Source organism: Fistularia commersonii, chromosome 35 (genome assembly GCF_037954325.1).
Source record: "Fistularia commersonii isolate RoL2024-O1a breed Wild chromosome 35, RoL_Fcom_v1.0, whole genome shotgun sequence".
NCBI classification, from domain to species: Eukaryota; Metazoa; Chordata; class Actinopteri; order Syngnathiformes; family Fistulariidae; genus Fistularia; species Fistularia commersonii.
In genome coordinates, this window is record NC_141318.1 from 815250 (window position 1) to 838497 (window position 23248).

The window sequence follows — 23248 nt, forward strand, 5'->3', positions numbered from 1 at the left end:
AGTGGTCCTTCTTCTTCTAGAGGGGGGGGGCGCTGATACCCGGATGATGACCCCCCTTTAAAAAAATTAAATTAAATTAAATTAAATTAAAACTTTTAAAGAATATGAACCAATCAGCTGGAAGGAGATGGTCTCCATGGCAGGCGCGGGGGAGGGGGGTACTTCCGGCCACAACCTGTTGTGCGTGCGCGATGTTGCGGGACGTGGGTCGGACCTTGAACGCACCGCCACGGGCACGCGGACGTGCACCCCCAAACACACCCACCCACCCACCCACACATACATACAAACAGAAAAACAACTTCCCCGTGCATGCACGAGCACGCAGGCGAAACAGATACACGCAACGAGCAAGCGCGCGTCCGTACGTGCACGGGTCCGTGAACGCAACTTCCCGAAGTCGGCGGTCCGGCCGTAACTTCGCCGCGGCTACGTGGCCCCGCCGCGGCCGGGGGGCCTGCGGGGGGGAGAACCGCAAACACGCACACGCGCATGCACGCACACACACACACACGCTCAGCATGGGAATGCGATAGTCTTTCCGCGCGGGCGGATGCGGAGGAACCGGAACGCCGTGATCCCCCTCACCGCCACCGGCTTACCTGCATCGGGGCGCCGCCGGGGACCGGACCGCCCGCCGCCGCCGCCGCCGCCGCCGCCGCCGCCGCCTTCCCGTCCGGCGGGCTGTCGACCCCCCGGTCCTTGTAGAGCGACCACAACCCGACGTTCGGGAGGAAAAGCAGCGCGGCGACGAGCAGCCCGGCGACCTGAAGCAGCCTCTTCTCCTTCCGCCTCATGGCTCCGGGGCTCCGCGGCTCCTCCGGGGCTCCGCCGGGGCTCCTCCTCCGCTCCTCCGCGCCGCGGTAACTTTCAGTCCGGCTGGGAGGCTGGACGAGCCGGCGCACTGGCTGCCAACCCTCCGCCGGCACCGGCCGCCGCCGCTCGGGGGCGCTCCGGCCGCCCGGCCGGCGAGGAACACAACAACAAGAAGAAGAATAAGAAATTAAAAAAAAAAAAGGAGTAAACTTCTCTTCGAAATCCTCGCGGTTGAATTAATTCCCAAATTTATCGTGTGAGAGGAAAAATAAAAAATGATGGCAAAAGTATTTCGTGTCACTTCCGGGTTCTTCGTGCCGGCGTGCGCGCGCGGGGAGAGAAGCGGAAGTATAAGGCCCCCGCGTTGCGTTCAAGTGCGACTCGGAAATTAGAGCTTCGACCAAAAATCGCCGGGAAAATAAGTCCGGTTATTTTTCCCCCGAGTCTGTTTATATCCAGAACTAATTAGCAGGGTTTCTTCACTGGGTTTGGAATATATTTAATTCTTCTTCTCTTTTGACAAAGTAATCGAAGCGGCCGCTGTGTTTGACAAAAATAAACCGTACTCATCATAGAAATCAATGAACGAAAGGAGTCCGTTTCAAGTGCTGCTAAAGTAATACAAATGATAACAATAATAATAATAAAATAAGGAAACGGATACGTGACACACACACACACACACACACATGAGCAGATAAACAGTATCTGCAGATCGATGGGTTTAGGAGATGGAGGTGATGATGTCACACGGCGGCGTGTCAGTGATGGGGATATTTTTCCGTCGGTGTCACGATGACCTTTGACCCCGAGCTCCCGTGCAGGTCTGGACGGTGTGGATGATCAGGTGGAGGCCGGATGGAGGCGGGGTGGAAGTGGGGTGGAGGTCAGGTGGAGATCAAGTGGAGGTTGAGTGGTTTAGAGGTTGGATGCAGGTCAGGTAGTGGTCAGTTGGAGATGGAGTGGAGGTCCACTAGAGGCGGATGGAGACAGGGTGGAGGCACTTTGGAGTTAGTTGGAGATCTGACAGTGTCTGGATGGAGGTGGGGTGGAGGTTGAGTGGAGATCAGGTGGAGGTTCAGTGGAGGCAGTTTAAAGGTCAGATGCATGTCAGGTAGTGGACGGTTGGAGGTTGGGTGGAGGTCCACTAGAGGTGGGCGGAGACAGGGTGGAGGCACTTTGGAGGTTGGCTGGAGATCAGATAGTGTCTGGATGGAGATCAGGTAGAGGTTGAGTGGAGGTGGTTTAGAGGTTGGATGGAGGTCAGGTAGTGGTCAGTTGGAGCTGGAGTGGAGGTCCACTAGAGGCGGATGGAGACAGGGTGGAGGCACTTCGAAGGTTAGTTGGAGATCTGATAGTGTCTGGATGGAGGTGGGGTGGAAGTTGAGTGGAGGTCAGGTGGAGATCAGGTAGAAGAAGAGTGAAGGCCAGGTAGAGCTCAGGTGGAGATCAAGCACAGGTTGAGTGGAGGTGGTTTAGAGGTCAGATGCAGGTCAGGTAGTCGCCGTTTTGAGGTTGGGTGGAGGTCCACTAAAGGTGGGCGGAGAGAGGGTGGAGGCACTTTGGAGGTTGGTTGGAGATCAGATAGTGTCTGGATGGAGTCGGGGTGGAGGTTGAGTGGAGGTTGGGGAAGGACAAGGTGTTGAGGCAGGGTGGTGGTTATTGGAGGTCAGGTGGAGATCAAGTAGAAGAAGAATGAAGGCTGGGTGGAGCTCAGGTGGAGATCAGGTGGAGGTTGAGTGGAGGCAGTTTAGAGGTCAGATGCAGGTCAGGTAGTGGCCGGTTGGAGGTTGGGTGGAGGTCCACTAGAGGTGGGCGGAGACAGGGTGGAGGCACTTTGGAGGTTGGCTGGAGATCAGATAGTGTCTGGATGGAGGTCAGTTGGTGGTTGGTTGGGGCTCAGGTGGAGATCAGGTAGAAGAAGAGTGAAGGCTGGGTGGAGGCAGTTTGGAGGTGCGGTGGAGGTCGGGTGATGTTGGACACATGAGTTGACACTTGCCATCCAGGATTCAGGATGTTTGTTTGCGCGGTCGCCAACCTGCTGTTGGCAGGCGTTGGTGGAGTTGGGCTGAAGGTCTGGAGGTCTGGTGGTCTGGAGGTCCGGAGGTCTTGGGGGGGGATTAGAGGGCGGCCTAATCCTCGCCGTAATTGCATTATCTCATGTTTCATAGCAGCTGGGAGAAGCAGATTAGTGATGCAGCGAGGGTGGAGCTCAGCGGGGCGCCGCTAAGGATTAATGGCTGCTCTGTGGAGGGGGGGGGGAATTTAGGAGGGGATGTTCATGGATGGAGATGGAGATACAGCAGGTTGGAGGTCATGGAGGTCCAAGAAGGTGGAGCCAAACCAGGCCGTCACAGCGGGAGAGGCGGGGCTTAACAATCCAGACACCTGTCAATCAGAGTCACCTGTCCATCATGGAGTCACCTGTCAATCACAGGCTCACCTGTCAATCACAGGCTCACCTGTCAATCACAGAGTCACCTGTCAATCACAGAGTCACCTGTCAATCACAGAGTCACCTGTCAATCACAGAGTCACCTTTCATGAACTGGTGACTGTTGAAGGAAGATGGAGAACCTGGAGAACCCAGGTAGGAGAACATGGAGACCCTCCACAGTTGCCCAGGTAATGCCCCCCCCCCCCCCCGCCATGAATAATGGAATAATCCATCCCCCCCCAAAGCCCCTCCCTGTTGCCCGCGGTAACCAACGTCCCGCCGCCGCCTCCCCTTCGATAAACAATTAGCGACCGCGGCGCCCGGGTCAGGAGAACACAGGCCATCGATTGGTGGGGAGACACGTGTGTGTGTGTGTGTGTGTGTGTGTGTGTGTGTGTGTGTGTGTGTGTGTGTGTGTGTGTGTGTGTGTGTGATAACCCCTCCCAAGCGCTGAGTCGTGGTTGTTTCCCAACAGGAGGGAAAAAGGAAATGAGCAATTATCCCTTCTTTTTTCATTCCCCTCTTTTTTCTTGTGTGTGTGTGTGTGTGTGTGTGTGTGTGTGTGTGTGTGTGTGTGTGTGTGTGTGCTCATTTCATTGATTTCTGATGAGCATCTTTCCTTTCCTTTGTTCCACTAGATGTTTCCGGATTCTGATCCAGCGTCCAACTGGGTTCTCTGTTTGTGTTCTCCATGTTCTCCATGTTCTCCATGTTCTCCATGTTCTCCATCCTCTCCATCCTCTCCATCCTCTCCATCCTCTCCATCCTCTCCATCCTCTCCATGTTCTCCATGTTCTCCATGTTCTCCAACTGCACGACCAGGATGTAAGTCTTAAGAACATTTGCTTTGTGTTTGATCAGGCAGCCGAGACAAACCTGAGGGGAGGAGAAGGTCCAGGAGAAGGTCCAGGTATCCGTCAGGCAGCAGAACATGTCTGAAGCACTCTAGTTCTACCTGGTGGAGCAGGAGAACATGGAGGGAACCCGGGGAAGAACAGAGGTGGAGGAGGAGGTGATGGAGGAGGTGGAGGAGAGCTGCAGTCGTCGTGGAGATGGCTATGTTTCCGCCAAGGTCGTTGAGTGTGGAGAGTCCATGAAGTTCCCTGTCTCTCCAACTACTGAAGGCCTGGTTTCTCCTCCCACGTTCTCGGCTCCTTATCTCCTGCAGAGTGAACGGCGTGCGTCGGCAGAGGTCTAATCTGATTGGACGTCGTGTTAACGGCGATACCGAACGGGGGAGGAAAAAAAACCCGAACGGATCTCATTGGTTTTCTCAGAAATTACATTTGGGACGAGCTGAGCATGAAGATGTAAACAAATCATCTCCTTACATTGCAAAGGAAGTCCATAAACAAAGATCAATCCTAAGATCTCTGGCTTTACAAAATACTTTAGAAGTATTGTGTGACTACCTGCCCACTTGACTACCAGACCACCTGACCACCTGACTATCTAACCATCTGATTACTTGACGACCCAACTATCCCCGTGTGACTACCTAACCACCATACCGCCTGACGACCTGACCTACTGACTCTGACCACCTGACTCAGATGACGGGACCAATTGATTATCTGGCCACCTGACTACCTCACTACCTGACCACTTGACTATCTATCCACCTTGACAACTCAACTATCCAAATATAACTACCTGACCACCTGACCTACTGACTCTGACCAACTGACCACTTGACTACGTGGCCACCTGACTACTTGACTACCCAACTATCTAAATATGAATACCTAAGCACCAGACCACCAGACTACCTGACACCTGCAAACCTGACTACCCAACCACCTGACTTAGACTACCTGACCACTTGACCATCTATCCACCTGATTACTTGACTACGCAACTATCCAAGCATGACTACCTAACCAGCAGGGCACCTGACTACCTGACCACCTAACTTTGATTACCTGACCACTTGACTATCTAGCCACCTGACTACTTGACTATCGAACTATCCAAATATAACTACCCGACCAGCTGAAAACCTGACCATCTGCAAACGTGACTGACCGATCCCCTGACTTTGAGTACCTGATCACCTGACCACTTGACTACGTGGCCACCTGTCTACTTGACTACCCAACTATCCAAGTATGACAACCGAAACCACCAGACCGCCAGACTACCTGATCACCTAACTTTGACTACCTGACCACTTGACCATCTAACTATCTGACTACTTGACTACCCAACTACCCATGTATGACTGCCTAACCACCAGGCCACCTGACTACCCGATCACCTAACTTTGATTACCTGACCAATTGATTGTCTGGCCACCTGACTACTTGGCTACCTGACCACTTGACTATCTAGCTCCCTGAGTACTTGACTATCTAACTATCCAAATATAACTAGCTGACCAACTGAATACCTGACCATTTGCAAACCTGACTACCTGATCACCTGTCTTTGAGTACCAGACCACCTGACCACTTGACTATGTGGCCACCTGACTACTTGACTACCCAACTATCCAAGTATTACTACCTAACCACCAGGCCACCTGATTTTGACTACCTGACCAATTGACTGTCTGGCCACCTGACTACTTGGCTACACAACTACCCAAGTATGAGTGCCTTACCACCAGACCACCAGACTACCTGCCCACCTGCAAACCAGACTACCACATCACCTAACTTTGAGTACCTGACCACCTGACCACTTGTCTATGAGGCCAGCTGACTACTTGACTACCCAATTATCCAAGTATGACAACCGAACCACCAGACTACCTGATCACCTGACTTTGACTACCTAACCTTTTGACTATCTAACCATCTGGCTTCTTGACTACCCAACTACCCAAGTGTGAGTACCTAACCACCAGGCTACCTGATCACCTGACTTTGAGTACCTGACCATCTGACTACTTGACTACTTAACCACCTGACTACTTGACTACCCAACTACCCAAGAATGAGTGCCTAACCACCAGACCGCCAGGCTACCTGATCCCCTGACTTTGAGTACCTGACCACCTGACCACCTGACCACTTGACTACTTGACCACCTGACTACTTGACTACCCGACTACCCAAGTATGAGTACCTAACCACCAGACACCAGACTACCTGATCACCTGCAAACCAGACTACTTGATCACCTGACTTTGAGTACCTGACCACCTGACCACCTGACCACCTGACCACCTGACTACTTGACTACTTGACTACTTGACTACTTGACTACCCAACTACCAAAGTATGAGTACCTAACCACCAGACTACCTGATCACCTGACTTCGACCACCTGACCACTTGACTATGTGGCCACCTGACTACTTGACTGCCCGACTACCAAAGTATGAGTACCTAACCACCAGGCTACCTGATCACCTGACTTTGAGTACCTGACCATCTGACTACTTGACTACTTGACCACCTGACTACTTGACTACCCAACTACCCAACTACCCAAGTATGAGTACCTATCCACCAGACCACCAGGCTACCTGATCACCTGACTTGGAGTACCTGACTACCTGACCACTTGACTATCTAACCATCTGACTACTTGACTACCCGACTACCCAAGTATGAGTACCTAACCACCAGGCTACCTGATCACCTGACCTTGACCACCTGACCACTTGTCTATGTGGCCACCGGACTACTTGACTACCCGACTATCCAAGTATGAGTACCTAACCACCAGGCTACCTGATCACCTGACTTTGAGTACCTGACCACCTGACCACTTAACTATGTGGCCACCTGACTACTTGACTACCCAGCTATCCAAGTATGACAACTGAACTACCAGATCACCAGACTACCTGATCACCTGACTTTGACCACTTGAACACTTGACTATGTGGCCACCGGACTACTTGACTACCCGACTGCCCAAGTATGAGTTCCTAACCACCAGACCGCCAGGCTACCTGATCACCTGACTTTGAGTACCTGACCACCTGACCACTTGTCTATGTGGCCACCTGACTACTTGACTACCCGACTATCCAAGTATGAGTACCGAACCACCAGGCTACCTGATCACCTGACTTGGAGTACCTGACCACCTGACCACTTGGCTATGTGGCCACCGGACTACTTGACTACCCGACTACCCAAGTATGACTACCTGCCCACCAGACTTTGCCCCCCTGACACACCGTTAGTCCGGGTCAGAGACGGTGCTGAGAAAGGCTCCGTCTTCGGGTCCATTTTGCCGGTCGGTGTTTCCGCTGTCAAACCCAACCCCGATGCGATGCGAGCGCGGAGGAGTCCCCGCACCTCCGCCGTGCACGGCGCCCCTATTAGTTAACAACGTGCTTGATTCAATGAGGTGCTTTTAGCTGAGGGGAAACATTTTAATGAAAACGTGTCCGTGCCGTGTTTCCACAACACTTCTGTTGTTCCCTTCTAATCACCGGCAATTATTTTTCCCCTTCTGACGGCTCCCCGCGGTACATCCCGTCCCCGGTTTGATTGCCGTCTTCTAATGGCTTCTCTGGGAGCGTCTGCCGCCCACCGCTTTCTAATTTCCTCCCCTCGCCGCTCCTCGTCGCAGGTTTTCCTTTTTTTTCCTTCTTTCTTTTTCATATTGGTTTAATCGTTTCCCTTGCTGATGTTGCTAAAACACACTTTCTCTAAATATTAATCCCATCATCGTTTCCCCTCAGCGTCCCGCCGGCTCTGATAGGCCGCCGCCGCCGCTCATAGCTGGAGTGATATTGCTTTGCGGCGTGGCCCATTTCCCGGCGTCTCATGGGATGTCATATAATGCTCAACTTGTCACACCAGCTCTGCGCGGCGGAGGAGGACGGGGCCGGGGATATATTAAGGAACTGCATTACATGCAAGATTATTTCGGAGCCCGGACGTGTGTCCTTGAGGATGAAGTGAAATAAAATCAAATAAATAAATAAAGGGGAGTAAACCCCCCCCGGAGGAGCGGCGGGGATTTGGCCTTTCCCTTCCCTTTCAGGCTGGGATCTGTGACGGGACCAAATATTCATGTAAAGTTTCCGGGCTCCGAAAGAAATGGAGGAGATAAAAAAAAAAAAAAAAAAAAAAGGGGAAATTTGCAAGTGTAATGCGGCGCTCACGGGCAGGATGTGTCTGGGATCTAAAAATGCTCGTCCTCGCCGGGTCTTCGGTGGGGAAGGGGACCTCCTCGCTCCTCCGGTCCTTCACGGGTCCGCCCGATGATCCTTCTTCTGGATCGGGAACGACCCCGGAAGTCCTTCGGCCGAGGACAGTACCGTGTTGCCGTGGTAACTGATGGTGATAAGGCTCCAGAGAAAGAGCTACAGTTTAGAAGGTAAACAAACATGGCGGACAAACGCGACCATCCGCTCTTTCCTTCACGACTAGTCCAGTTTGGCCACCGTTGTTCCGACGCGTCAGCTAATTCCCGCCATCGTCTTCTGTCGCCACTTCCTGTGTCCCTCGCCGGCGTCTCAGGTGTTAGCATCACCCGCTACTAGCTTTCACTTCCCAGGACCGGAAAGGAAGAAGGGAAAATTAGGTATGAAAACATGCTAGCATCAGATGACTTGACTAGCCAACTACCCAAATGTGACTACTTGACCAACTCACAACCAGACATACTGACCACCTGATTATGACGACCTAACCACCAGTCTAACTGACGAGCTGATCACCTGACTTTGATTACCTGACCACTTGACTAACTGGCCACCTGACTATGACTACCTAAAAACCAGACTCTCTGACCACCAGTCTAATTGACCATGTGTCAAACTGACAATCTAACCATCTGTCAACCTGACTACCTGACCGCTTGACTATCTGGCCAACTGAGTACCTAGCCACCTGGCTACTTGACTACTTGACTATCTAGCCACCTGACATCAGCTAGCATCCTAAACCGCCGATTGAAGGCGCCAGGTGGGAACGGATAGAAGAAGCCACCCTTGATCATCTTCTCAAGAGCTTGTTGGCGCCTGGAGAGGCAACCAAAGTTGCGCTAATGCAGCTAACGAACCCCGGACGGCTAACGGCTAATTCCTTTCAAAACAACGAATCCTTCGGTTCGGTCTCGACACGGGAACGCGCGCCAGAACCGGCGCCGCAGCTCGTCACCGGCTAATCTCCGGCCGCGCAGTTATCGGGGACCAGGGTACCGCGGTACGGCGATGCTACGCCGGGGTTAGCGCGCTCGCGCGCACACACACACACACACGAGGCGTTTACTGAATGGACGGCGTGGGATTCCTCAGCTTCCCGTGTGTGTGTTTTGTAATGCTCTTGTTTTATTGTCAGTATCCGCCCACCGGGGCCTCGCTAGCTAGCTCGTCCGACTAGCGATGTTTGTCGGGGGAATGCTGATACGAGCTCTGCCAGACACGGAGGCGGGGTGGAGGTGGGCGTGCGGGGAGGGACGGGGGGGGCCGCATGCTAACTAGCCGTCGCCGGGAAGCCGAGGCGTATCAATCAATTCCAGACGGCACCGCCGCTGCTCCCGCTGCCGCCGGTGTGAGATTTTAGAGAAAACAAAACGCCGGCGCCACAGGGGAACGGCAGGAGCCACCCGCAGGGTCACGCTAGCTGCTGCTCACGACGCTAGCCTGCTAATGGATGTCCTCCGACGTTGGCGAGGCCCGGCTTGATTGACATCTCAAGGAGAACGTGGATTTAAGGGACGGAGAACCTGGAGACGCCTCTCAGATGGAACCCAGTCGGACACCAGAGTGGACCGTGAAAGAAGCTGGAGAGAACCCGGGTAGGATCTGAACTTGGACCTCCAGATGTTTAAGGGTCAGAACATCTGGGCTTGAATTCCCGCCAGGTTCTAACCGTGATTTTGGCCCCGCCTCCTCGGAAACCATCAGGACGGAGTATGGATGGATAAAGAGGGTTCGTCAGCGTCTCTCAAAAGTCCACCCAGAAGACACGCTGATGGACGAGGTGTCATCGCGCACGCCAGAAGATTGGATTCTGGCCGAGCCGCATTGATCCAGGCTCCGCCTCCTCGCCGCCGCCCCTGACCCCGCTCAAAACTGAAGCTCTGCGGAAACACAACATCATTAATCATCTTGTCGGACATTTGCACAGACAAGAGTCTGGGCTGTGTGTGTGTGTGTGTGTGTGTGTGTGTGTGTTAGATGGAGTTAGATGGAAGAAGATGATTGGCTGTGGTGACCCCAAAGGAGAAGAAGAAGAAGAAGGAGAAGAAGAAGGTCCTCCTAGTTCCCTCTGTCCAGCTGGGCGTTCGTTCAGAATGAGGACGTTCATTAGCGGCTATTAGCTCCATCGTTGGCTTTTGCTCTCCTGCCCCGCTAAGCCCCCCCCCCACCCCCGCCCAGCTGTGGATTTGGTTCGGTCCAAACCCCCACGGGCGCGGATGAGCCGGTCCATCCATTATCCCAGTTATTATCCAGCCCCCGCCGGGCGCCATTGTTAGCCACGTCCGCGCCGCTAGCCGTTGTAATGCTGCTTTAATCGCCCATTGACGAGGACAATGGCGGAGGGGGGGGGGGGGGGCAGCCTAGTGTGTGTGTGTGTGTGTGTGTGAATGTGAGTGTGTGCCTGCGTGAGAGAGATACATTACAAAATAGATGGTGGCGAAAACTCTTAATTTGCTTTTGAAATTAGGCCATGAACTGGTGACACACACACACACACACACACACACACACACACACACACACACACACACACTTATTGTGATCCTTCATTCATTAATTTGTCATCTTTAGCCTCAGAGGTCAGCGGGTTCAGGGGACTTCAGCCAATCACAGCTGTCGTTCGGGCAGGGGGCGGGGTTTCATGTGGACGGGTCAGCTGTCAATCAAAAACACTAGTCATTCTCCGATGAAGCTGCTGAATGTCTGAGAACATGGAGAGAGCATGGAGAGGAAACAGGTAGAACATGGAGAAGAACCAGGTAGAACATGGAGAGAACATGGAGAGAACCCACAGACAGAACCCAGTCGGACATCTTCTCAGAACCCGGAACCTTCTCGCCGTTTGGTGACCCTAGTTGTTCTGTGGTAGGAAGCTGGAGAACCTGCAGAGAACCCCCTAAATGATGTATCTCCATGTAATCCAGCGGATCCAGCAGAAGCTAATCCATTGCAAATGTGGATTCTCCCGGGCGTCGGCGCTGAAGACCCTGCAGCCGGAGGTGGAGAAGCGAAAGAAGAAGCGCAGGGAAGATAAACACTCGTCTGAGGAGAAACGCCCGGCGGAACAAAGAGCGGCGAACCCATTGGCTGCGAGGCGTTAGCAGCTACATGCTGCCGCGCCGGCGGGGAAAATAACTAATGTGGCTGCAATGCAAGAATAGGGTTATTGGTTCCTGATCAAGGAGGGGTGACCTTTGACCTTTGACCCATTTAACTTCCTTCCTTCCTCATCAGGTCACCTGTCAATCACACGGTCACCTGTCAATCACAGGGTCATCTGTCAATAAAAGGTTTCAGCTGTCAATCACAGGCTCACCTGTCAATCACAGGGTCATCTGTCAATGAAAGGTTTCAACTGTCAATCACTAGGTCACCTGTCAATCACTGGGTTACCTGTCAATCACTGGGTTACCTGTCAATCACTAGGTCACCTGTCAATCACGGGCTCACCTGTCAATCACTAGGTCACCTGTCAATCACAGGCTCACCTGTCAATCACAGGGTCATCTGTCAATCAAAGGTTTCACCTGTCAATCACAGGGTCACCTGTCAATCAAAGGTCTCAGCTGTCAATCACCATCTCTATTGGGTTAGCACCCAAATGCTAACGAATGGAGCTAGCTTGTCGGGACTCTACAGCTAACGATGCAAAGCATCAAGGTTCCTCCGGGGGGCGCCGGTGAGCGACCCGAATCCTGAGTGGGTAAAAATACCTCAGAGTTCACCTGAAGAAGAAAGATGGGGGAACGCCTCTGCATTTCCACACGGAGGGAACCCTGAAGATGCGATGAAGCCCCGAAGAAGATGGAGGTGTCGGTGCAGATCCCCGTCAAGCGCTCGTCTCCGAAGACGTACCTGTCAGAGCGGCGGCCGTCGGCGCAGTAAAAGGAAAATAAAAACAGCAGAAGTTACTTCTGCGTCCCCGGAGAGGCCCTCGGCGGAGGCCGCGTGGGCGGCGGCCGAATAAATAAATAAAACGCCGTTGACTCAGCGCCCGCTTCTCGCCGCCCACGTCGGCTCCGCCCACTCCTCGCCGTGACTGACGCCGTGCCAGGTTTTCCCACGAACCTCCAGCGGAAATCCATCTACGGGCCCGAGCGCCGCCGCCGGTCATTCGGTTTGCGGACGACACCCCGCCGTTCCTACATGACGGTCGCGTGATCACCAGCGTCGCCACCTCGTGGACTGAATCTTGGGGGGGTCTGGGGGCGGGGCTAACGGATTTGGACGCGCGGTAGCCGATTGTTAGCTTGTGTTTGAAGCCGTGAGCGCGTCGAACGGGTTGAGAACAGCGAGCTAGCGTAGCATTTCCATCCTCAGTGATTGAGATGGAATCGCCAGGATCTCGGACCAGGACCTCCGGTTCTTGTTGCTCCTCCAGCAGGGTTTGGAGGGACGGCAGAACCTTCCGGAAGCCCTGGAGAAGCTACATGTCATGCATTTATTTATGCTAATAAAAAAGATGCGTTCAAACGCGAGCGCTACGATGGGAACCTTTGCTCCTCATCTTGTAAAACACCTTGCTGCACGACATAAAGCTGCTGACCCATCACACAAGCACCTCATCCCACATCCCATAATGCAAAGCGTCGTTTATGGTCTCGGCCTTCCGTCGCCATAGTGACGGCTGCACTTTGCACACTAATCCGGAGTCATAAAAGTGTAATAACCTTGTTTTTTTTTTTTAAATGTACATGTGGGGGCGTGTGTTTTGATTGGCTAATATTTCCTCACAGAAAATGACACGCGTGCACGTGCGCTCGCACACACACGCACACACACACACACACATGCACAAACTTACCATATACATAGAGTTAAATACACACTTGCATGCATATCTAGAAACCTGTTTTAAGTGTGAGGCTGCAGAATCTCTACGAGTATACGTGTACGCACATGCACACGCACACACACACACACACACACACACACATACTCATGCACATACACACACATCTACAATTTACATAGAATAGAATATTATAGGTATATATATAGTTTTCAATAAGTTTGGATTGTATGTATGAGATGGAAACATGTACATGTACAGGCATGCGCGCACACACACACACACACACACACACACACACACATACACACACACATACTCTCACACGCAAAAACTTACTACATACATAGAATTAAATACACACTTGCATGCATGCTATTCTATAAAATTAATCTATTAACCATAATCTATTTTATGTGTGAGGCTGCAGGATTGCTATTAGTGTGCACCCACACACACACACACACACACACACACACACACACGCACACACACACACACACACACACACACGTACATAAAAGAATATAGGTAAAAATATTAGTATGTCTACGTCCGGCTTGTGTGTGTGTGAGATTGTAACTGTACATATACAGGCGTGTGCATGCAGACACACACACACACACACACACTGGAGCTGAATATCCCCTCCTTTTTGTTCTTCACCTCAATCGCTCCTCCGCCAAACTTTGCCAGATCCCGCCGGGGATTCACCGGCGTTTCTAGAGGAAATAAAAAAAAAAACAAAACAAAACAAAAGAACCACAGGCGGCGTCGATTCACTGTTGCTAGGCAACCGATTCGGCGGCATCAGCTGCCATTTATCAGGAGAAGCTCGGCGTCGAGAACTCGATGGGATGAGAGGACGTGGATGTTGAGAAGGTTGGTGGTGGTGGAGGGTTTCGGATGAAGGATCCAGATCTTCTGCTTTCTCCTGCATTATTTCATTTCTGTGTCAAACGAAACGTTTTTCTGTCTTTACATGACAGGAAGTGAGTGACCCTTCCTTTTTCTTTCTTTTCTTTTTCTTTGTTGTTCTATCCTTCACCCCCCCGCCGAGCAGAGATGGTACGTTCCACTCGCGGCTCCACAAGCTGGGACTCCCTGGTCCACCTGCTCAGTGGGACCTTCCAGCCTCCACATCTGGATGAGTTTGAGGAGGACGAGAAGGAAGGGGTGGAGGGGGGGGGGGGTCATTCATTCATTCATTCATTCATTCATTCATTCATTCATCAATCAAGTAATTCCTCCATTCATTTGTTAATTTCATTCATGCATAAGCCATTGATTGATTGATTGATTGATTCATTCATTCATTCATGCATTGTTTCATCCATTCATCCATTCATTCATCAATCAAGTCATTCCTCCATTCATTTGTTAATTTATCCATCCATTCATGCATAAGCCATTGATTGATTGATTGATTGATTCATTCATTCATTCATTAATTCATTCATTCACTTCTCAATTCAGCAATCCAATCATTCTTCCAACCATCATCCATCCATAATCATTCATTCATTCATTCATTCATTCATCAATCAAGTAATTCCTCCATTCATTAATTAATTCATCCATCCATCCATTCATGCATAAGCCATTAATTGATTGATTAATTGATTGATTGAGTGATTCATTCATTCATTCATTCATTCTTTCATTCATTAACTTATCAATTAAACAATCCATTCATTCATCCATTCAGGCATTCATTCATTCATTCTTTCATCAATCCAGTCATTCCTCTATTCAATCATCGATCTATTCATGCAGGTGTTATGGAGAGCCAATCCCAGCTGATACAACAGCAAGAGGCGGAGCTTCACCTGACAGCTGTCAATCACAGGGTCAGCTGACACTCAAAGAGTCCAGCAGAGGCTTGGAGAAGGTCAACCATCCACCTTCTCATCCAGAGTGTGGAAGGTCAGCCTGCAGGAGGACAGCGGAGAACCTGGAGAAGAAACCCAGGCTGGAGACCCCGTCAAGCTTGGCGACCTGCAAGGAAACATCTCCACGAGGCTTTAGCAGGATCAGGCGTGTTTGGGTCGACCTTCTGAGAAGCTCTTCCTCCTTCTCACCATGGAGGAGGTGGAGGAAGGTGGAGTTGCTGTGTCGAAGCTGGTGGGGGCGAGAGAAGAGGAGGAACGAGGGGGAGGAGGAAGAAGAACGGCGGCGTTATCAGCCAAAACACACAAAGACCGAAGGGGGGCGACGTGAGGAGGAGGAGGAGGAACTTCTCTTTTCGGCTCCGCTGGAGATAAAAGATCCAATTACTGATAAACAAGAAGAAGAGGAGGAGGAAGAAGGAGGAGAAGAAGAAGAAGAAGAAGGGACAATAAAGGGGCCGGGTTGGTCGCCTCTGGAGGGGAGGAGGTTCTCCTTACGAGACGCCTCCACAGAAAGGGTATGCGCCCTGCGAGGGGTTCCAGAAGAGGTCCCACCGGCAGGAGAAGACCCAGGAGAGGCCGGAGAGGCTACGACTCTGGGCTGGAAACCTTCTCCCAGAAGATCTGGACCAAGAGGACGGAGAGCGGGGTGAAGAAAGTGCCGTTACTGCGACACAGAAGTCGAAGATACTTGCAGAAGGAGTGGCAAGTATCACCATCTCCAGAACTTCCTGCCCCTCCGGCTCCAGGAGGGGGTTGGTGGAGATCTGCGTTCTTCCGCCTCGTATCCGAGGAACGTGAACGTTTGACCTTCCTCGTTATCACTTCTGCATCGCAGGCGCTGCTGCGCTAATCACCTTATCCGGGTCTGAGCAGCATGAAAAACGGTATGCTCGAAACAAGGGCGGCTAAAAACATGGTGCTAACAGTTACGCTAGGGGCGCACGGGGGGGGGTATTGTCAGGAGTGTGTGTGTGTGTGTGTGGAGGCAGTGGGGGGGTGGTGTGTGTGTGTGTGTGGGGGGGTGGATCCTTTAAACACACTCTTTAATCAGAAGATCAAGGGGACATGATGCAGACAAAGCCTTAGCGCTCCAGCTAACCGCCGGCGTTTAACTGGCGCACTGTCCCCGGGATCCAGCCGGCTCAAGGGCATTTCTTCTTCTCCTTCTTCTCCTTGAAGAAGAAGGATTCTTCTTCTGTGAGTTCCCTCCAGGTTCTCCTGCCAGGGTTCTCTCCAGGTTCTCTCTGCTCCTCCCATTGTCCAAAAACACAAGTTAGAACTTGTACCAGATGGTAAGCTGCTTCCAGGGGCTCATATGTGGGGTCAACTTGGTGCTCGATTTGTTCCCTTCAGGTTCTCCTTCCAAGGTTCTCCAGCGATACAATAAATACAACACTCAGCCATCAAGGTCAGCTGTCAATCAAAAGGCCAGCTGTCAATCACAAGATCAGCTGTCAATCAAAAGGTCAGCTGTCAATCAAAGGGTCAGCCATCAATCAAAAGGTCAGCTGTCAATCAATAAGCCCAGCTGTCAATCAAAAGCCCAGCTGTCAATCAAAAGGTCAGCTGTCAATCACAAGATCAGCTGTCAATCAAAAGGTCAGCTGTCAATCAAAAGGTCAGCTGTCAATCACAAGATCAGCTGTCAATCAAAAGGTCAGCTGTCAATCACAGGGTCCACAGGAGACTTCTGACTGGTCACCTTCTCATCCACACATGGAGGATTTGATGAACCTGCTGTTTTTGAACCTTGGAGAGAAGATGGAGGACCTGGAGATCCCAGGCAGGAGAACTTGGAGAACCCACTTTCTCCAGGTTCCCTGGAGGTCCCTGAAGTTCTCCTCAGCTCACTAGAAAGCTTTTGCTGGTCTCCAACACTTGTGGCCGTCCACTACACACACACACACACACACACACACACACACACACACACACACACACACACACACACACACACACACACACACACTGAAAAGGTCACTTCTGTTATAAGTTTCCCGCCCCTCATCGGGTCCAGTTTAGCAGATCAGGAGAGGACAGCAAGACCTCGGACCTCCTGCTGGAGGTTCTTGGTGGGAGAACCTCCACCACCAGCTGACATCTCCATCATAGATGTCCTCTAAATGGCAACAGGAAGCCGACCTTTACCTCACCTCGGGTGGGAGAGGAGGAGGAGGAGGAGGAGGAGGAGGGGATGGGCTGAGAAGAAGGTGGAAGTGGAGGTGGAGGGTTGAGAAGAAATCTTAAGGTGGAGGAGGAGACGGAATGTCGAGAAGAAGGTGGAGGAGGAGATGGGTTGTGTGATTAGTGAGACAGAGGGTTCTAGATCTCTGTTCGGAGCAGAGTGATCCTGATGGATATCACTGGAGATAAGTTGGACCTTCTAGGACCTTCTAGGACCTTCTAGGACCGTTCCTTTTCTTCTTGGCATGAAGGAGGTCTTCATAGCATGGAAGCAGTGCAGGCTGGAGAACGTTAAGACTCCACATGGAGAACCCAGATAGGAGGACATGAAGAGAACCGTGGCAGAAGACCATGAAGGATCCACATGGAGAACCAGCAGGTTGTCTCCTGATGGACCAGGTGTTCCATGGAGGCCCCTGGAGGTCCTCCGAACGTTAGCATCCCGCGGCAAATCCTCCTGCTCCACGCATCTGTGTGGAAGTATGTTCACAGGCTATGCTGTTAGCATAGCATATTATTGGCATAGCATGTCGTTAGCTTAGCATCTCGTTTTGAAGTCTAATAATTAATAGGGGCTGCACACGGGGGCGTGGTGAGGTGGAGCCAATCAGAGCGCTCAAAAGGCGGGGTCTGTGAGACCCTCTACACAGAGAACCCAGGCTGGAGAACATGGAGAACATGGAGAACATGGAGAACCCAGGCTGGAGAACATGGAGAACATGGAGAACATGGAGAACATGGAGAACCCAGGCTGGAGAACATGGAGAACATGGAGAACCCAGGCTGGAGAACATGGAGAACATGGAGAACATGGAGAACCTGCGTTCAATAATTATTCAAGAGATGAATCAATGAATAAATATTGATCAGTAAATGAATAAATAGATAAAATAAATAGATAGAAGATAATTAAAAACATCTATGAATACATAAAAGTAGAAAATGATAAATATAAATCAATGAATTTATAGGTAAATATATAGATAAATGAAATGAATGTATAATGTATGTATGAAAATAGATATAAATCAATAAATATAAGGGCTGAGCGCTGGAGATGTTCCTCCTCGGGGCGGCAGAGATACGAATCAGCATCTCGGCGGATTTAGAGGAAATATTCAAATGAAGATGTGGAGCTGGAGGAGGATCAGGTGAGCCTGGCGACGGGACGATAAGGAGGAGATGTTTATCACGGCGAGGTGGGGAGAAGATCCACCCAGACCTGGAGCTCCCGCGGCCTCGGATGGTTCTTCAGGAAGGGCGACGTCGCCACCGGGGTCTCGATGTTCTCCGGCCCGGGTTCCCTCAAGGTTCCCAAGGTTCCTACATCAGAGGGTTCATGGAAGATTGTCCACTGATGTAGATTGAGAGGGTGAATGCTTGAGGGTCTCTACAGAAGAGACCCTTTGATTGACAGGTGACCTAGTGATTGACAGGTACTCCTGTGATTGACAGGTGACCCTGTGATTGACAGGTGACCCTATGATTGACAGGAGACCCCTTGATTGACAGGTGACCCTATGATTGACAGGAGACCCTATGATTGACAGGTGACCCTATGATTGACAGGTGACCCTGTGATTGACAGGTGACCTAGTTATTGACAGGCACTCCTGTGATTGACAGGTGACCCTATGATTGACAGGTGACCCTGTGATTGACAGGAGACCCTATGATTGACAGGTGACCCTGTGATTGACAGGTGACCTAGTTATTGACAGGCACTCCTGTGATTGACAGGTGACCCTTTGATTGACAGGTGACCCTATGATTGACAGGTGACCCTGTGATTGACAGGAGACCCTATGATTGACAGGTGACCCTGTGATTGACAGGAGACCCTATGATTGACAGGTGACCCTGTGATTGACAGGTGACCTAGTTATTGACAGGCACTCCTGTGATTGACAGGTGACCCTTTGATTGACAGGTGACCCTATGATTGACAGGTGACCCTGTGATTGACAGGAGACCCTATGATTGACAGGTGACCCTGTGATTGACAGGTGACCTAGTTATTGACAGGCACTCCTGTGATTGACAGGTGACCCTCTGATTGACAGGTGACCCTGTTTTTGACAGCTGACCCTTTGATTGACGACCTACCAAATGATTGACAGGTTACCCAGTGATTGACAGGAGACCCTGTGATCGTCAGATGATCCTGTGATTGACAACCATCCCTGTGATTGGCAGCTGACCATTCCAGGTCAAACCTCCCTGATACTGAGCTGTGATTGGCTCCCACAGGACACATGGACTTATATGACATTCACCAAACTCCCAGCTGAAGACCGAAAGCTCAAAAAAACAGAGGGCACAGAAACGCAGCGCTATTACTTCCCTTTTCTAGAGGAACTCTTTTCTAACCCCTCCTCTGCCCCCCCGACACCCAGTTCACTCATTCATAAATCATCTGATAAAGGCCTCGATCCGAATCATTTGTTTTTCAAAAGAATTGAATTAGAAAGGAGAAGAAAAAAAAAGAAAAATGAACCAAGGTTAATATTTTAAGTGTGTGTGTGTGTGTGTGTGTTAAATAATGCACAACCTCTGAAAACACTTGCTGCCGCAAACCCAGGACCTCATTAAGCGACTCGTGGACGAGTGTATCCCTCATATTCCAAGTGAGCAAGGGGAGGTGTGTGTGTGTGTGTGTGTGTGTGTGTGTGGGGAATGTATGCAGGGTGTGCAAACGCGATCCCCCCACATCAAAACACACAGGTGTGTCACTTTAACCACTCGAATTAGCAAAACAGCGTCATTATCCCGGCAGGGACAGCGAACGCACCGCCAAACGTTAGCGTAGCGTTAGGTGCTTCAGATAACCTGTTCATTATTTATTCATGGAGATGACTCTGTGTGTGTGTGTGTGTGTGTGTGTGTGTGTGTGTGTGTGTGTGTGCATGCACTACAAGTCGCACATGTTTTGCAGGCGAGGAGAGAAACGGGCTAATGGGATTAGCCCGCTATCAGGTTAGCGACAACAACACCTAGAGTGGCAGCGGGATTAGCAGAAATAATAATAAAATAAAAATAATGATAATTTTTACAAATATCTATTTTTAACTCCGGGAGAGAAAGCGAGAGCAGAGGCGTCGCCTTTCCGACGTGCTGTCAATCAAAAACTTGACGCCGGTGAATAATAGCGGTGTAATAATCCGGTAATAACATTTCACGACGTGTCAATGCGACGAGTGATGGATGAATAGCTTTGGAAAAAAAAGAAAGGATAGAAAGAAAGAAAAAAAGAAAGAAAGGAGGAGCTGGTCTCCTGCCAAACAGCCCTAAATGTAATCCAGAGGCTGTTAATCCCGGGTGATGAGCTAATTTGTCGGAGTCCCGCCCCCTCCCATCCCCGCGCCTCAGATTATACACAAACTTGTTTTTTTACTTTTTAAGGATTCTAATTTCCTGTCACGCCACGACCTCTTTGGAACCTCCTAAATGTCAAGTGGATGGAACGTGATCCGTGGCGGCGCTCGGGTTCCTCGCCGACGGTGAGGAGATTAAGACGGATTCCTCATGTCGGAGCGGAACAAGCACGATTAGCGCGACAAATGACTTCGGCGAAGCGCCATTCGGCTAACCTGGATGCTAACCTGGATGCTAACCCCGATGCTCTGTTTACCGTTGCTGATAGAAATTAGCCTACGGGCTTCTGTCAGACATCAGTGCTTCCAAGAGGTGTCTATTCATTGACAATGACTCCATACCAAGAAAGATGCTAATTAAATTAGCATGACAGGAGGGAGGGCTCTGGATCCACGATCAGGCGCAGAGTCCACTGAAGCTAACCTTCATTTGCTAACAGCAGTAGCTGCTTCTGGTGCCAAGAGAGGCTCATGTGGCAGCTTCACCTCCATCTTTGTGCTGTTATCAGGCAAAAGGCAGGCTTTACCCTGGATCTATTACAGGGCCACGTATTGAGACGTTCCGCCATTCACCCTCTCATTCACATCATAGAGACGCATGTAGCCATTCACGTCATATAGAAGCATACAAGTATTGACCCTTTCATTCAGAGGTCAGAACCATTCACTGTCTTATCATGGTGATTCAGTCTCTCATTCACACATCATATGGAGACGTACAACCGTTCGCTCACTCATTCACACGTCATCCAGAAATATGCAACTGTTCACCCTCCTACATGCCATATAGAGACATACAACCATTCACCCTTTCATTCACATCATATAGACACATAAAACCATTCAGTCCTTCATTCAGAGGTGATGTAGAGACATACAAGCATTCATCCTCTCATTCACATGGAATATAGAAGCCTACAACTATTCGCCCTCTCATTCACACATCATATGAGACATACAACTGTTCACTCACTCATTCACATGTCATATAGAAATATGCAACCGTTCACTCTCTCAAATGCCATGTAGAGACACACAACCATTCACCCTTTCACTCACGTTGTAGAGACGCATACAAGTATTGACCCTGTCATTCAGAGATCATGTTGAGACATACAAGCATTCATCCTCTCATTCACATCATATGGAAGCATATTGACACTCACATTCAGAGGTCATATAGAGACATACAACCATTTACCCCTTCATTTGTGTTGTATAGAAGCATACAAGTATTGACCCTCTCATTCAGAGGTCATATAGAGACATACAACCATTCAGCCTTTCATTCACATCATATAGAAGCATACAAGTATTGACCCTCAGAGTTCATGTAGAGACATACTACTGTTGACTCACTCATTCACACGCCATATACAAATATGCAACCTTTCACCCTCTCACATGCCATGAGACATACAAGTATTGACCCTCTCATTCACATCATATCGAAGCATACAAGTATTGACCCTCACACTCAGAGGTCATGTAGAGACATACTACTGTTGACTCACTCATTCACAAGTCATATACAAATATGCAACCATTTACCCTCTCACATGCCATGAGACATACAAGTATTGACCCTCTCATTCACATCATATAGAACAGGCCTGGCCAACCTGTGGTTCCTGAGCCGCATGGGGCTCTTACGTTCATGTCGACTTTTGTGTTTGTGTGTTTTTTACTTGTGCAATCATGTGCCGCTCCAGTGTTCTCCACGCACAGCAAAAAAAAAAAAACACACAAATACAAGAATTGACATGAACGCAAGAGCCGCATGTGGCTTGGGAGCCACAGGTTGGCCAGGCCTGATTTAGAAGCATACAAGTATTGACCCTCTCATTCACATCATATAGAAGCATACAAGTATTGACCCTCTCATTCACATCATATAGGAGCATACAAGTATTGACTCTCTTATTCACATCATATAGAAGCATACAAGTATTGACCCTCTCATTCATATCATATAGGAGCATACAAGTATTGAGCCTCTCATTCACATCATATAGAAGCATACAAGTATTGACCCTCTCATTCACATCATATAGGAGCATACAAGTATTGACTCTCTCATTCACATCATATAGAAGCATACAAGTATTGACCCTCTCATTCACATCATATAGGAGCATACAAGTATTTACTCTCTCATTCACATCATATAGAAGCATACAAGTACTGACCCTCTCATTCACATCATATAGAAGCATACAAGTATTGACCCTCTCATTCATATCATATAGGAGCATACAAGTATTGACCCTCTCATTCACATCATATAGAAGCATACAAGTATTGACCCTCTCATTCACATCATATAGGAGCATACAAGTATTGACCCTCTCATTCACATCATATAGAAGCATACAAGTATTGACCCTCTCATCCAGAGGTCATGTCGAGACATATAACCGTTCATTGTCTCCACATCGGTGTCGAGCCAAAGGTGAAGCCGCAGAGTCCGACTCAAACCCAGAGGAGTTAGCATCATTAGCCGCCATCGCAGGAAGTCACCACCTCAGGCTGCGGCACGAACAAAAAAATAATAATCAAAAAAAAAAAAAATTAAAAAACAACGAACGGGCGACCTCCGACCTGCGGCGCCTCCATCAGCAGTGACATTTGAAGGCG

The 23248-nt window shown here is 50.1% G+C and overlaps 1 protein-coding gene and 1 long non-coding RNA gene across 2 annotated transcripts in view; both read right to left on the reverse strand.

Moving 5' to 3' along the window:
• LOC147213671 (polypeptide N-acetylgalactosaminyltransferase 10-like) overlaps positions 1 to 914 on the reverse strand; it is a 43604-nt gene extending 42690 nt beyond the window's left edge. Inside the window, exon 1 of the mRNA XM_086142263.1 lies at positions 603 to 914. Within this exon, the coding sequence (XP_085998389.1) occupies positions 603 to 797 (195 nt within the window). The 5' untranslated portion in view covers positions 798 to 914. The remainder of the gene's footprint in view (positions 1 to 602) is intronic.
• Positions 915 to 2700: 1786 nt separating this feature from the next.
• LOC147213672 (uncharacterized) lies at positions 2701 to 10548 on the reverse strand. The gene is made up of 3 exons (XR_015104416.1): positions 8325 to 10548; positions 4130 to 4415; positions 2701 to 3259 (listed from the first exon to the last, which is right to left on the reverse strand). It is a non-coding gene; the product is annotated as an uncharacterized LOC147213672 (long non-coding RNA).
• Positions 10549 to 23248: the final 12700 nt, after the last annotated feature.